The following is a 16,203-nucleotide window of genomic DNA, read 5'->3' as shown; positions in this document are numbered from 1 at the left end:
ATAATATTGTTGAGACTTTCATGTGTTCGTCGAGGTCTTGTGGTTAGGGAAGCTACTCACAACGTGGAAGGCAGGTTTATATCCCGCTACATGTCAATAATACACTCCTGGAAATTGAAATAAGAACACCGTGAATTCATTGTCCCAGGAAGGGGAAACTTTATTGACACATTCCTGGGGTCAAATACATCACATGATCACACTGACAGAACCACAGGCACATAGACACAGGCAACAGAGCATGCACAATGTCGGCACTAGTACAGTGTATATCCACCTTTCGCAGCAATGCAGGCTGCTATTCTCCCATGGAGACGATCGTAGAGATGCTGGATGTAGTCCTGTGGAACGGCTTGCCATGCCATTTCCACCTGGCGCCTCAGTTGGACCAGCGTTCGTGCTGGACGTGCAGACCGACGCTTCATCCAGTCCCAAACATGCTCAATGGGGGACAGATCCGGAGATCTTGCTGGCCAGGGTAGTTGACTTACACCTTCTAGAGCACGTTGGGTGGCACGGGATACATGCGGACGTTCATTGTCCTGTTGGAACAGCAAGTTCCCTTGCCGGTCTAGGAATGGTAGAACGACGGGTTCGATGACGGTTTGGATGTACCGTGCACTATTCAGTGTCCCCTCGACGATCACCAGTGGTGTACGGCCAGTGTAGGAGATCGCTCCCCACACCATGATGCCGGGTGTTGGCCCTGTGTGCCTCGGTCGTATGCAGTCCTGATTGTGGCGCTCACCTGCACGGCGCCAAACACGCATACGACCATCATTGGCACCAAGGCAGAAGCGACTCTCATCGCTGAAGACGACACGTCTCCATTCGTCCCTCCATTCACGCCTGTCGCGACACCACTGGAGGCGGGCTGCACGATGTTGGGGCGTGAGCGGAAGACGGCCTAACGGTGTGCGGGACCGTAGCCCAGCTTCATGGAGACGGTTGCGAATGGTCCTCGCCGATACCCCAGGAGCAACAGTGTCCCTAATTTGCTGGGAAGTGGCGGTGCGGTCCCCTACGGCACTGCGTAGGATCAAATGGCTCTGAGCACTATGGGACTCAACTGCTGAGGTCATTAGTCCCCTAGAACTTAGAACTAGTTAAACCTAACTAACCTAAGGACATCACAAACATCCATGCCCGAGGCAGGATTCGAACCTGCGACCGTAGCGGTCTTGCGTAGGATCCTACGGTCTTGGCGTGCATCCGTGCGTCGCTGCGGTCCGGTCCCAGGTCGACGGGCACGTGCACCTTCCGCCGACCACTGGCGACAACATCGATGTACTGTGGAGACCTCACGCCCCACGTGTTGAGCAATTCGGCGGTACGTCCACCCGGCCTCCCGCATGCCCACTATACGCCCTCGCTCAAAGTCCGTCAAACTGCACATACGGTTCACGTCCACGCTGTCGCAGCAACATGCTACCAGTGTTAAAGACTGCGATGGAGCTCCGTATGCCACGGCAAACTGGCTGACACTGACGGCGGCGGTGCACAAATGCTGCGCAGCTAGCGCCATTCGACGGCCAACACCGTGGTTCCTGGTGTGTCCGCTGTGCCGTGCGTGTGATCATTGCTTGTACAGCCCTCTCGCAGTGTCACGAGCAAGTATGGTGGGTCTGACACACCGGTGTCAATGTGTTCTTTTTTCCATTTCCAGGAGTGTATATATATTTGTCTTTGCTTTTGTAACAGATTCTGTGACTTTCTTGTTAATGAAATACAAGTATTTGTTGCAATATTCGATATTATTTACATATAAGAGCGCACTCAATCGGGACTGAGTTCTTCGATTTTGTGACATCTGTCCGATAAAATGAAAGGATGAAATTGATATGAGTGAAACGACCAGCAAACACATTTCTATTCCTTGCTTGTCACAAGAATTTCGCTGTTTATTTCCGAACTGTATCGTTTGTTTTATATACATAAAGAGAAAAAAGTAAATGAGTATAATGCGGGCAAGTAACTTCGATGTTAGTTTGTTTTCGTAAAGATAAGACTGCAGCGATTAATTCTACCACGAACGTAAACTTACTACATTTCTTCTGTGGCTGAGATGAGACTAACAGCGCCATCTATTGGTTCTTTGATGTACTACGAAACTAAAAGAGCCATTTCTTGCTTCTTTGGTGTGTTATGCCGTGATGATCGTCGCACTAAAGTAAACATATAATCTACTAAGTTGAGCAGACGCCTAAATTATTAAATAACAATATCTTATTTATATAAAATGAAGATGGAGGGAGAGAAGAAAGGATTACTGATGTCAGACGCATCGGTACATCACGCAGAATCTGCGGAGATGAGTGAAAATGTCTGTCAGACCAGGACTTAAACCTGGGATCTACCGCTCACTAGGCAGTTTAACTACTGCGCCACGTAGACACTGTGTTTATCGCAACTGCGCGGAACGTCTCTGCGCACCTCTAAGCTGACCCACGTTCCCAGCTAGCGCCACCTATCCACAGTCCTCGCTATGCTGATGTTACCTTCGGAAGTCGTTTTTTTTTTAATTTTTTTTTTAAATTGTGTAGTGTTGGCTGAAGAGGTCACCCTTGATGACTTACTCTTCTAGGATGGGATGTGAGGATAAAAGGAAAACACTTTATTTATTCCACATCCAGTTAGGCTTGGGCACTCAATGGGTCCTTTAGCCTGCTGTCTTTGGTGATGTCTGTCTGCTGTGGAGGGTGAGGTGTGTCTAGGCTGTTATGTGTGACTGCTTCCTTGTGTTATGACAGATTGCCTATGGGGAGTGAAATGTTATTGTCTTCGGTACCCGATACTTGTGCCATCTTGCAGGGTTTACCGTTCCTACCGATTCTGATTGTCGAATTTCGTCCCTAAGGGCATCGATTTTGTCAAAAACTCGTAGAGCATTGTCATGGACCTTCTCTTGTATAGTGGTCCCGTGGAGTGCGGTGCGGATGTCGACGTTTCTTGTCCACCATGGAGCTCCTGTGATCCATCGATAGCAAATATTTTGCAGCGTTTGGTGTTTGTTGTAGTTGTAGTTCCCCATGAGGTGGAGCCATATAACATTGTGGGTTCCACCGTTGCCTTATACAATTGAAGTTTAGTCTTAGGGTTGAGATCCTTACTCTTCAGGAACGGAATCAATGACCTGGCCATCTTCTGGTGTGGCGTCTTCTTGTCGTCAATATGCTGCGTAAAGAGTAATTTTTTTGTCAAGTTAGACACCGAGGTACTTCACTCCCGGCGACCATTGGTTAAATTGATCAGCTATTTGGAGTCTGTCGTTCAGAACTGGTTTCTAGGAAGTCTTGGGCATCTGCACTGAAGAGGGTAGATTAGTCGCCCATCGAGTCGAATCAATTACATGAAGGTATCTGTTCTTTCAGACATGTAGCCCGAAGCTTCGCGCAAGTTATCTGTGAAAACCCCATGAAAATTTTCTAGTCGTTTTGGAGCTTAGCGTTTTCAAACAGACAGACATGACAGTTTTACAGTTTTTTTAATTAGTATAAATGTGTTGAGATTTCTGAGAATTTGTTAAGTTAGAAATGTAGGGGGAGAGCTCAATTTCTGCGACTGAAAGAAACACCAGTGACATTTATATTCTTCCTTGTTACAAGCATTTAGCTTCTTTTCTCTCCGAATACGTTGCGTTTTCCGAGAGCCCGCTTACGCATGGGACGACACTGTCACGCTCGGCTTACTCGAAATGTGGGGTTGGGTTGGGTTGTTTGGAGGAAGAGACCAAACACCGAGGTCATCGGCTCATCGGATTAGGGAAGGACGGGGAAGGAAGTCGGTCGTGCCCTTTCAAAAGAACCATCCCAGCATTTGCTTGGAGCGATTTAGGGAAATCACAGAAAACCTAAATGAGGATGGCCGGACGCGGGTCTCGAAATGTGCTGCGGACATTGTGACGTCCCTTCCCTCCTCCTTCACTCGCCGGGAGGAGACGCGACTCGTCACGATGTTCGTCCCCGTCGGTGTGACGTGGAACAGCACCTGTACCTCTCGTAAGAATACAACCCCTTGCGTGGTTTAGAAATATTCTGTTATCTGTCCGCAACAGTCTTCTCACCTTGTGCGAACTGATAAACTGCAATCGTTTATTTTTATTTTTATGCCCGGTTAGTTTCGTGATGAAATAAAATCTTGAATCTTGATTTCATCATTACGGTCGTTTTTCACTTCATACATAGCGAGGATGAACTTTTTCTGTCTACTATTCCGTTGCTATGCCGTTGCTACGTCCAGTTATTAACAACGGTCCATCCATCCATCCATCCATCCACATCCATACTCCGCAAGCCACCTGACGGTGTGTGGCGGAGAGTACCTTGAGTACCTCTATCGGTTCTCCCTTCTATTCCATTCTCGTATTGTTCGTGGAAAGAAGGATTGTCGGTATGCCTCTGTGTGGGCTCTAATCTCTCTGATTTTATCCTCATGGTCTCTTCGCGAGATATACGTAGGAGGGAGCAATATACTGCTTGACTCTTCGGTGAGCCGCGCGGGATTAGCCGAGCGGTCTTGGCGCTGCAGTCATGGACTGTGCGGCTGGTCCCGGCAGAGGTTCGAGTCCTCTCTCGGGCATGGGTGTGTGCGTTTGTCCTTAGGATAATTTAGGTTAAGTAGTGTGTAAGCTTAGGGACTGATGACCTTAGCTGTTAAGTCCGATAACATTTCACACACACTCTTCGGTGAAGGTATGTTCTCGAAACTTTGACAAAAGCCCGTACCGAGCTACTGAGCGTCTCTCCTGCAGAGTCTTCCACTGGAGTTTATCTATCATCTCCGTAACGCTTTCGCGATTACTAAATGATCCTGTAACGAAGCGCGCTGCTCTCCGTTGGATCTTCTCTATATCTTCTATCAACCCTATCTGGTACGGATCCCACACTGCTGAGCAGTATTCAAGCAGTGGGCGAACAAGCGTACTGTAACCTACTTCCTTTGTTTTCGGATTGCATTTCCTTAGGATTCTTCCAATGAATCTCAGTCTGGCATCTGCTTTACCGACGATCAACATTATATGATCATTCCATTTTAAATCACTCCTAATGCGTACTCCCAGATAATTTATGGTATTAACTGCTTCCAGTTGCTGACCTGCTATTTTGTAGCTAGATGATAAAGGATCTATCTTTCTGTGTATTCGCAGCACATTACACTTGTCTACATTGAGATTCAATTCCCATTCCCTGCACCATGCGTCAATTCGCTGCAGATCCTCCTGCATTGCAGTACAATTTTCCATTGTTACAACCTCTCGATACACCACAGCATCATCCGCAAAAAGCCTCAGTGAACCTCCGATGTCATCCACAAGGTCGTTTATGTATATTGTGAATAGCAACGGTCCTATGACACTCCCCTGCGGCACACCTGAAATCACTCTTACTTCGGAAGACTTCTCTCCATAGAGAATGACATGCTGCGTCCTGTTATCTAGGAACTCCTCAATCCAATCACACAATTGGTCTGATAGTCCATATGCTATTACTTTGTTCATTAAACGACTGTGGGGAACTGTATAGAACGCCTTGCGGAAGTCAAGAACACGGCATCTACCTGTGAACCCGTATCTATGGCCCTCTGAGTCTCGTGGACGAATAGCGCGAGCTGGGTTTCACATGACCGTCTTTTTCGAAACCCATGCTGATTCCTACAGAGTAGATTTCTAGTCTCCATAAAAGTCATTATACTCGAACACAATACGTGTTCCAAAATTCTACAACTGATCGACGTTAGAGATATAGGTCTATAGTTCTGCACATTTGCTCGACGTCCCTTCTTGAAAACGGGGATGACCTGTGCCCTTTTCCAATCCTTTGGAACGCTACGCTCTTCTAGAGACCTACGGTACACCGCTGCAAGAAGTTCCTTCGTGTACTCTGTGTAAACTCCAGAGATAACTTATGTTGGGGTAAATGTTTTTTAATACGCCGTAATACTGGTTTAAACTAATCACTTTTCACTGTCCATTATTCATGTACTCATTTAGTCACTTAAAATTTTTAAAGAGTCAATCAATTTGCATTAATACACACTGCATTGTCCGTTTAATGAGTTAGGCAACACGTAAGATTTATCATTTGACTCATATTTTATTGTTCTTTCTGTAATTAATTGTTTGTCCCTACAACACACGAACACCGATATATCATTCAAGATTAACTTCTGTTCAGTTCAGTGATCGTGATGCTGACGACAACTTTTGACTAATCGGCGTACTTGTCTTTCTTCATGTCTTCGTTTTATTGTGTTCTACTCAAGACTACGAATTGTTTTTCTGTCGTTGATCCACTTCTCTCAAGGTTTGTAACTGCTCATCAGTATGAAGACTAAGTCTGATAAACCAATATCACTCAACTGAAGTCTTACTATAGCGTCACGTTGAGAACGGTAAACTTCCTTCGCGTTGAGAACGGTTAACTTTCATCAGTCGAATGACTGAGCAATACTTCAGTCTCTACCTCACGAACTATCAAACTTCCAAAACTGAAACAATCTAATAGCGTTTGCGTCCAAAAAACTATCGCTAAAGTACTCTAGAACGAGCAGCTAACTGAACATTTCCATATCTGAGTTGCATTGTAGCCGCATTGAATTTCCTTTTGGATGTGGCTACAACTCTCTTCCATAGTAAATATTATCTTTGACTGAATTACTTTCTTGGATTTAACCCTCGTTCATATGATTTTGAATTTATTCTGTAGATGTTTGATAAAGAATCTATGATAATCCTTTCCTTTTATCTCATCTTTTTGTATGCTATTCTCAGTATTTGAATGATATTGGTGTTAATCAAAATATTACCAGTGTAGATTTTATCGTCAATAGTTGTCGTCACTGTCAAGATGACTCACGTCCCTACTTTAAGTTTCCACAAAGTTTGTTTATTGGGGTTTTCTGTCCTTGGGGTGTTACAACATGTACAGTACGTGTCATTTTGAATTCAGTCCCGAGTAAGCCGAGCTCGTCACGAACACTATTCGCAGCTAGCGAGTAATTTCACTGAGGTTGTAGAGCGCGGCGAGTGAGTGTGACGGCGGGCTGTGTCAGGTGTTCCAGAGCTCAGCCGAGCTGCGGCGCAACCTGGACCCGAACGTGAGCTACGGCGAGAGCCACGGCCACAACACGGCGCTGCACTACGCGGCGCGCCACGGCATGAAGCACCTGCTCAGGACCTTCCTCAACGACCTGGCGGGCAACCCCAACAAGCGCAACGCCGCCAACGAGACGGCGCTGCACGCGGCGTGCACTCTGCCCGCGGGCAAGCCGCTCAGCGCGCAGGAGCGGCGCGCCGCCTGCGCCGCGCTGCTGCTGCAGTGGCGCGGCGCCGCCACGCCGGGAGGGGGCGCCGAGCGCGTCGACCTGCGCGCGCAGGACCAGGTGCGTGACACTGCTGCCAACTGCCCGCTGCTGCCAACCGACCGCCCACAGCCTCCAACCCCGTCCTTACCTGACGCGGAGAATCAAAGGGGCGGGATATAGTCACAGTCTAATAAAACAGTCGCGACACTTCGCTCCGATTCATCTACATCTACATACATACTCCGCAATCCACCATACGGTGCGTGGCGGAGGGTACCTCATACCACAACTAGCATCTTCTCTCCCTGTTCCACTCCCAAACAGAACGAGGGAAAAATGACTGCCTATATGTCTCTGTACAAGCCCTAATCTCTCTTATCTTATCTTTGTGGTCTTTCCGCCAAATGTAAGTTGGCGGCAGTAAAATTATACTGCAGTCAGACTCAAATGCTGGTTCTCTAAATTTCCTCAGTAGCGATTCACGAAAAGAACGCCTCCTTTCCTCTAGAGACTCCCACCCGAGTTCTTGAAGCATTTCCCGAACACTCGCGTGATAATCAAACCTACCAGTAACAAATCTCGCAGCCCGCCTCTGAATTGCTTCTATGTCCTCCCTCAATCCGACCTGATAGGGATTCCAAACGCTCGAGCAATACTCAAGAATAGGTCGTATTTGTGTTTTATAAGCGGCGTCCTTTACAGATGAACCACATGTTCCCAAAATTCTACCAATGAACCGAAGACAACTATCCGCCTTCCCCACAACTGCCATTACATGTTTGTCCCACTTCATATTGCTCTGCAATGTTACGCCCAAATATTTAATCGACGTGACTGTGTCAAGCGCTACACTACTAATGGAGTATTAAAACATTAGAGGATTCTTTTTCCTATTCATCTGCATTAATTTACATTTATCTATGTTTAGAGTTAGCTGCCATTCTTTACACCAATCATAAATCCTGTCCAAGTCATCTTGTATCCTCCTACAGTCACTCAACGACGACACCTTCCTGTACACCACAGCATCATCAGCAAACAGCCGTACATTGCTATCCACCCTATCCAAAAGATCATTTACATAGGTAGAAAACAACAACGGACCATTTGGGGCACTCCAGATGACACCCTCACCTCCGATGAACACTCACCATCGAGGACAACGTACTGGGTTCTATTACTTAAGAAGTCTTCGAACCACTCACATACTTCGGAACCAATCCCATATGCTCGTACCTTAGTTAGCAGTCTGCAGTGGGGCACCGAGTCAAGGAATATGGCATCCGTCTGATACTCTTCATCCATGCTTTGCCAGATATCATGTGAAAAAAGGGCGAGTTGCGTTTCGCAAGAGCGATGCTTTCTAAAGCCGTGCTGATGCATGGACAGCAACTTCTCTGTTTCAAGGAAATTCATTATATTCGAACTGAGAATATGCTCGAGAATCCTGCAACAAACCTACGTTAAGGATATTGGTCTGTAATTTTGAGGATCCGTCCTTCTACCCTTCTTATACACAGGCGTCACCTGCGCTTTTTTCCAGTCGCTCGGGACTTTACGTTGGGCAAGAGATTCGCGATAAATGCAAGCTAAATAAGGAGCCAAAGCAGTAGAGTAATCTCTGTAAAACCGAATTGGAATCCCATCAGGACCTGGCGATTTATTTATTTTCAACCCATTCAGCTGCTTCACAGCCCCAGGGATGTCTATCACTATGTCCTCCATACGGGAATCTGTACGAGACTCAAACGGCGGTATGTTTGTACGATCCTCCTGCATGAAAGATTTCTCAAATGCTAAATTTAAAATTTCAGCTTTCGTTTTGCTGTCTTCCGTTGCCAGGCCAGACTGATTAGTGAGTGACTGGATGGAAGCCTTAGACCCGCTTACCGATTTTACGTAAGACCAGAATTTCCTAGGGTTTTCAGCAAGATCTTTTGCTAAGGTACAACGGTGGTAGTGGTTGAATGCTTCGCGCATAGCCCTCCTTACAGCAGCACGAATCTCTACTAACTTTTGCCTGTCATTCTCTTTGTTGCCTACCGCGCCAGCAGCGCCCCAAGCGGCCAGCAACTGTGAGTTCGGCGCGATCGTGAAAGCGAATAGTGGTTGTTTATTTTGATTTCTACAATGAGTTTTACAAGTGGGAGCGTTTTTAGCGCAATAAATTGCAGCAACAACAGGAAGTAGACACCACAGCTGTCTTTTTTTAAGGTTTGCTAAGGATCCTGAGAGGTGTATACCATCATGTTATTAAACTGTATCGTCAGGATTCACTTGCAAACTACATTTGTATTAATGATTAATGTTTCGTTTTAGGAGCAGAAAATGGCTAGTTAATAGCAGACGAGAAGACCTTATGAAAAAAGACCCAGTTTATCTGTATAATAGTATTAGTTTTTGTTCGCTACATTTCGAACAAAACCAGTTCTTGAACGCAGACAATAATAAACTCGTGTGGAATGCAGTACCCACACTGTTTGACATCCCAAATAAGCCACCTCAACTGACGATGAAGAGGAAACTGCCACAAACATTCGACAATCCATCTAAAGCTGTAAAACAGTCCTATGACGCAGAAGCAGCCAGTTCAACTCTCTGTGTATCTGTGCCAGATTCGTGTGAATCGCCAACACGGACCTGCTTGGACGATGAAGTGGTTAGATTAAGTGCAGTTACTTGTGTCTTACAAAAGCGTAATGTTTGGTTTGTATTTCATTCACTTCTGTTGTTAGTCACTTAATTTTCCTTCTTTCCTTCATGTGATGACATTACTTTGTTAGCACCTTGTTCACTGACAGATTGTTTGAAAATTATTCAAATATTTGGTTTTGCGTTAAATGTAATGTAATCAGCTCACTATAATATTTTCAACGTATTTCACCCACTATTTGGCAGTTGCTTGTCCCACTTAGAATAATATAAAGATGAAGGTCGTACTTGTGGCAACAGGCGACAATGACAAACACAGTAGGCCTACAGAACGATAAATGAGCAGTCGATCGCTTTTGCATGTAGAGGTACATGTCTGTGCTTCTTCCGTGTGAATCCGTGTGTTTATATTCTTTTGAAATCAACGTGGTAAGCTGCAATTCTGTCCAACGTCACAAGTGTTTCTTCACGAATATGTTGTAGCTTGCCACTCGATTCATAGATTTTGTCCACACTTGCGCTTATTTTAGAATCATTTTAGAAACATATATGCCTTCTGATACTACACAAACCCTTGAAGGCAAGAAAATAACTCAAATATTTCGTAAATTACTAGGAAATGGTTGCAAAACAAACGTGCTTACGAAGCGTCTGACGTTCACCTTATTCGCCGCTTGGAGCGCTAGTGTCGCTCCATATGTCAAACGGTAACAACTTCTACTGCAGTGAGTGTCGCGACTGTTATGTTAAACTGTGATATAGTGATGGGGAAAACCGACCGGCTAAAACCGATACCTGTGTTTTAGTTCTGAATAACTGGTATTTTTCGGTATTTGTGTTATTTCGGTTATAGTACTTTTTTTCTCGTTTACTAATAACTGGCTAAAAAATAGGCACACCAATTTGCTGCAGTAGCAGTGCTGATATTGTTGGTTTCTAAATAAAACTTTTTCAAAAATTAGTAATCTTTATTCGCAAAATTTCAATTGTTTTGAAATATTGGATTATTATCGAAACTGGGAAATGTATTCAGCCCAATTTCAGTACTAAACACCCATCTGTAGGGAGTGATGGTGATCACATTTTTTTTTACGCTCATGGAATGATTTACCAGCATGCAGTTCCCCCTCACTTTGTTCTTACAGCAGCATACTATACGTCAGTATTGGCTAAACTGAGGAAACGCGTTGCAAGAAAACGACCAGAACTTCCTCGGACTGGGTGGCGACTTCATCAGGACAACGAGCGGCCACAGGTCGCAAATCAAATCATGTAGTTTCTGACTCATTTCAACATTACCTGTGTACTGTATCCCCTTTATAGCCCTGATCTTGCACCCTGTGATTTTTTTTACTACCATCATTAAAGGTAAAGCTTCGGGGCATTCGATTTGAGAACTAAAGCAGTGCTCAAGAAAAGTGATGCGATTCCCCACGACTTCACAAAGAATGACCTGCGACATCCGTTCGAGGAGTGGCAGAGACTCTATACAGAGTGCATTCAAGGTGAGGAGGGGAGTACTTCGAAAAAGATCACGTAAACATTGAAATGGAATAACAAACATCTGTGTAAAAACAGTCAGTTTCAGTCTTTGTTGCTCAACCCTCGTATTACGAATCGCTTGGAAATTCTTCGTTCTTTTTTCGAGGAGTTCTGGCTTTAATACCAAACGTGTCTGAAACTAATATTGTTTTTCATTGTTACAATAATCAGAAACTTATGTTCGTAAAAAGCTAATAATGATAAATTAAAATATTTGAAATGTTGAATTCATGTAGAGTGAAATGCCAGACATTTTACGAAATTATAGAAAGGCGCCAGGACCAACCACAATACCAAAAAAAAAAAACGGACTTCTCTTACTTTCACCGGGTGGATGGTAGCCTCACCGTTCGCAGCCGATAGCTACACTCGGTTCAACATTGCTTTAGAACTGAAATTCAATAGAATGCTTGGGGCTAAGTTGCCACATCTCGCATGAAACAGGTGCGTAATTTTACTTTTCGTTCAGTTCGCTGAAACTCGCAAACTGATCAATGTACAAAGATATCAGCATATTATTATGGGGGAGCTGTATTACGTTGTCATTTTGGTTTTACTTTGCAGCGTTTTTTAAGACTACGTTAAATATACGAAAATGTTTTTTCTTGTTGACATTACTAAATGAAACATTAGCTTTTACAAAAGTCTATTTATGATTTAACAGTAGAGAAATTTGCAGCAACACGAAGCACTATAGATGCATCGCATAGTGGGTGACCGAAGCACACGAAATGCGCCTGACTGTAGAAGCCAAACAAATTCATAAGTCGATTACAAGCAGATTATCCTCACACTGCACACTCGTCAGTGCAATAGCGAGGTGAGCATTCTGCGTGTGTTGCATGGTAGTTGGAAGTCTACCAAGTTCGAATCTATCACTGTCTAAGCTAATGATTAGTCGTACTGTCCTGTATAAAATCACTAGCTTCAGTGCCAAGCTTTTCCCAGGATGTTTAATATCGCCACACAAACTAATTGGCCCTGTGTCTATTAACATTATTAATTCATATTTTCAAGCAAGTTTTCGCAAACTTTATATTTTCCCTGTATGAAAACACAATTAGTTGCACCATCTGTTGTTACATTTTGCGATAAATATCTCATTGCGCTTTTGGAGAATTCGTCTTCCGCTTTTCAGCTCAATTGTCACTGTTTGAAGCAGGGCTGTGTTTCAGCATGACTCGAACTGTTCGAACAGTTTACGTCACAGTTCGGGAAATCTCGGGTTCTGTTCGATCTTTTGATCGCCCCGCAATCTAGTGACGTTTTTTGGTACTACATCCACGGCCTGGAAGCGTTTGTACGACACTGTAGTTTTTAATAATAAAAATAACTGTGAAACACGGACTAAAATATCTTCTAGGTTATATGTCATACGTAACAGCCACCCTTATTGTCAATAATATAGTCGTGTGGGATATCAAGTGAAAGTTGTGACTGGATTGAGGACCTTCTGGTAGGGAGCACGTAGCATGTCATCGTCAGATGTAGATGTAAGTGCAGGTGTGCCCCAGAGAAATGTGTTGGGGCCCTTACTGTTCACGTTGTATATTAATGAACTTGCAAACAATATTAATAGTAACCTCAGACTTTTTACAGATGATGCAGTTATCTAGAATGAAACACTGTCTGAGGAGAAGCTGTGTAATTATTCATTCAGATCTTGACAAGATTTCAAAGCGTTGTAAACATGGGCAACTTGCTTTAAATGCTCAAATATGCAAAACTGTGCACTTCACAAAACGAAAACACATAGTATTCTGTGACTATAATATCGATGAGTCACTGTTGGAATCGGCCAACTCATACAAATACCTGGATGCAGTACTTTGTAGGGATGTGAAACGGAATGATCGCTTAGGTTCACTCGTAGGTAAAGCAGGTGGTATTCTTCAGTCTACTGGTAGAATACTGGAGTAGCGCAATCAGTTTACAAAGGAGGCTGCTTATACATCATTCGTGCGACCGGTTCTAGAATATTATTCAACTGTGTGAGATTCGTATCAAATAAGACTAACAGAGTATATTGAACGTAAACAGAGAAGGGCAGCACGAATGGTCACAGGTTTGTTTGACCCTCGGAAGAGTGTCACTGAGACGTTGAAAGAACAGAACTGGCTGACTTGAAGATAGGCGTAAACTATCCCGAAAACATCTACTAACAAAGTTCCAAGAACTGGCTTTAAGTGATGACTCTAGGAATATACTACAACGTTCTAAGTATTGCTCACATATGGATAGTGAGGATAAGATTAGAATAACTACAGCACACACAGTGGCATTCACATAATTGTTCTTCCCGCGTTCCATACGTGAATGGAACGGAAAGAAACCCTAATAACTGGTACATTGGTACGTAGTCTGTGCCATACACTTCAAGCCGGTTCGCGGAGTATAGACATAGATGTAGAATAAGGAATATTTTGTCGGAACATCTGAATAAGTAAAATGGTACTTGGAGAGGTACTAAACAGAAAAATATTAAAGACATAATGATTAGAATATGTAAAATACGTTATTGAATAATTCTAGTTTGTTGGGCAGGTACAGCTTTAGCATGCTGTCAAAGTCAATACAATACGAAGCAAATATGTGACATCACATTTTTAAAAGGCAGTTTATCTTTCTTGCATTATTTTTAATATTTTCATTTCACTCTGTGTTCGCTATGTTTTCCTTCTTTTTTTAAAGTACCGCTTGGAACTGTCTGAACCACAGATGAAAACATATGTTCGTACTCATGTCTAAATATTGCAGTGTTCTCTTCAGCTGCTCATTGTTTTGTGGTAGCTTCCTATGTATTTCGTCGGTTAGCTGCATCCCACAATAATTAGTCCACTAAATTTAGATCAAGTGAATGTGTCGGCATTTCAGTAGCACCCTATTTTTCAATCACTGAAAACAACATGAGGCCATAATCTATCACCTTTTGCGTAATTAGCTGAAAGTAGTATTATTTAAATTTGTTAGCCTGTGGCAAGATTTCTAACGTCATTTCTTCGAGATTTATCAAGTTTATTTTCCAAATACTAATAAGTGCAACTTCCCCGATTAGTCAGTAATAGCTAGAATATCTATACATATAAGGAAGAGTTCTGTTTGTTTTTAATTCATACAAACATATAGTTTTATTTTGAGCTTAGTGAAATATTGTACATTTTACTTTCAAGACAAGCGGAAGATCACTGTCTTCATAAGATTTCGTAATCTTACTTGAATTACACATGTATGCAATATATAAAGGAGAAAGGATTTTACCAAAAATCTCTAAAAGTTCTTGGCCGATTTACTTCAAATTTCTACATTCAGATGAAACAATGCAGAAAATCAATTAAACACTAAATGCAAAACAAAGGAAATACATCATGGCAAACTGACTGTATTCCTATCACGAGAATAAAAGTATAGTGGCAATATCCGTCTTTAAAATACTACTATCAAACGTCGCTAGATCGCGGGACGAGGGACAAATGGAGAGTTTGATAGACGTGATTGCAAACTCTTATTAATTGATTAGTTCGGGAACTTGTTCGTCAACTCCTCGTTGTCATTTGACATCAATCGACCTCTCACAACAACACTTCACAAATAGCGGAGTATTGCTCAACTATTGGAGCAGCTTCTGGGAAAATTTTCATTTTGAAAGAAGGGGGCTGGGATAAAGTTTCAAAAAATTATTTACTGTGTTATGCTGCAAGATGTCCCCACGACGAGCAGTATCAGATGCCACTAGAATGTCGCAAACTGCAATTTCATGCACGTAGACTCGTTTTCAAATATGGGATTTGGGCAGTGACATCCACAAACAATCATGTGCAGAGATATAACCGTTGGCTCGTGATCACAATTTATCGGAAAGAGCAGAGGAATCAAATCTTTCTGCAGTCTGTCTTGCGAACAGGAATAGGACTCATGAAATGAACCCCTATAGTGGTCTTCTTGCTCTTTAATGTGGACTCTGCGCTGGTAGATCTACACTACTGGCCATTAAAATTGCTACACTACGAAGATGATATGCTACAGACGCGAAATTTAACCGACAGCAAGAAGATGCTGTGGTATGCAAATGATTAGCTTTTCAGAGCATTCACACAAGGTTGGCACCGGTGGGGACAACTACAACGTGCTGGCATGAGGAAAGTTTCCAACCGATTTCTCATACACACACACCAGTTGAACGGCGTTGCCTGGCGAAACGTTGTTGTGATGCCTCGTGTAAGGAGGAGAAATGCGTACCATCACGTTTCCGACTTTGATAAAGGTCGGATAGTAGCCTATCGGGATTGCGGTTTATCGTATCGCGACATTGCTGCTCGCGTTGGTCGAGATCCAATGACTGTTAGCAGAATATGGAATCGGTGGGTTCAGGAGGGTAATACGGAACGCCTCGTATCACTAGCAGTCCAGATGACAGGCATCTTATCTGCATGGCTGTAACGGATAGTGCAGCCACGTCTCGATCCCTGGGTCAACAGATGGGGACGTTTGCAAGACAACAACCATCTGCACGAACAGTCCGGCGACGTTTGCAGCAGCATGGACTATCAGCTCGGAGACCATGGCTGCGGTTACCCTTGACGCTGCATCACAGACAGGAGCGCCTGCGATGGTGTACTCAACGACGAACCTGGGTGCACGAATGGCAAAACGTCATTTTTTCATATGAATCGAGGTTCTGTTTACAGCATCATTATAGTCGCTTCCGTG

The 16,203-nt window shown here is 43.6% G+C and overlaps 1 protein-coding gene across 3 annotated transcripts in view; it reads left to right on the top strand.

Annotated features, from left to right (window-relative positions):
* The window catches only part of LOC124619745 (ankyrin repeat and IBR domain-containing protein 1-like), a 527,110-nt gene that overhangs the window by 261,403 nt on the left and 249,504 nt on the right, over positions 1-16,203 (top strand). For all 3 annotated transcript variants that reach the window (XM_047146322.1, XM_047146321.1, XM_047146323.1), the window contains one exon: positions 7,051-7,380. In XM_047146322.1, the coding sequence (XP_047002278.1) occupies positions 7,051-7,380 (330 nt within the window). The remainder of the gene's footprint in view (positions 1-7,050; positions 7,381-16,203) is intronic.

This window comes from Schistocerca americana, chromosome 6 (assembly GCF_021461395.2).
Source record: "Schistocerca americana isolate TAMUIC-IGC-003095 chromosome 6, iqSchAmer2.1, whole genome shotgun sequence".
NCBI classification, from domain to species: domain Eukaryota; kingdom Metazoa; phylum Arthropoda; class Insecta; order Orthoptera; family Acrididae; genus Schistocerca; species Schistocerca americana.
Note: the sequence above shows the minus strand (reverse complement) of the source record. Positions and strands in the feature narration are given on the sequence as shown.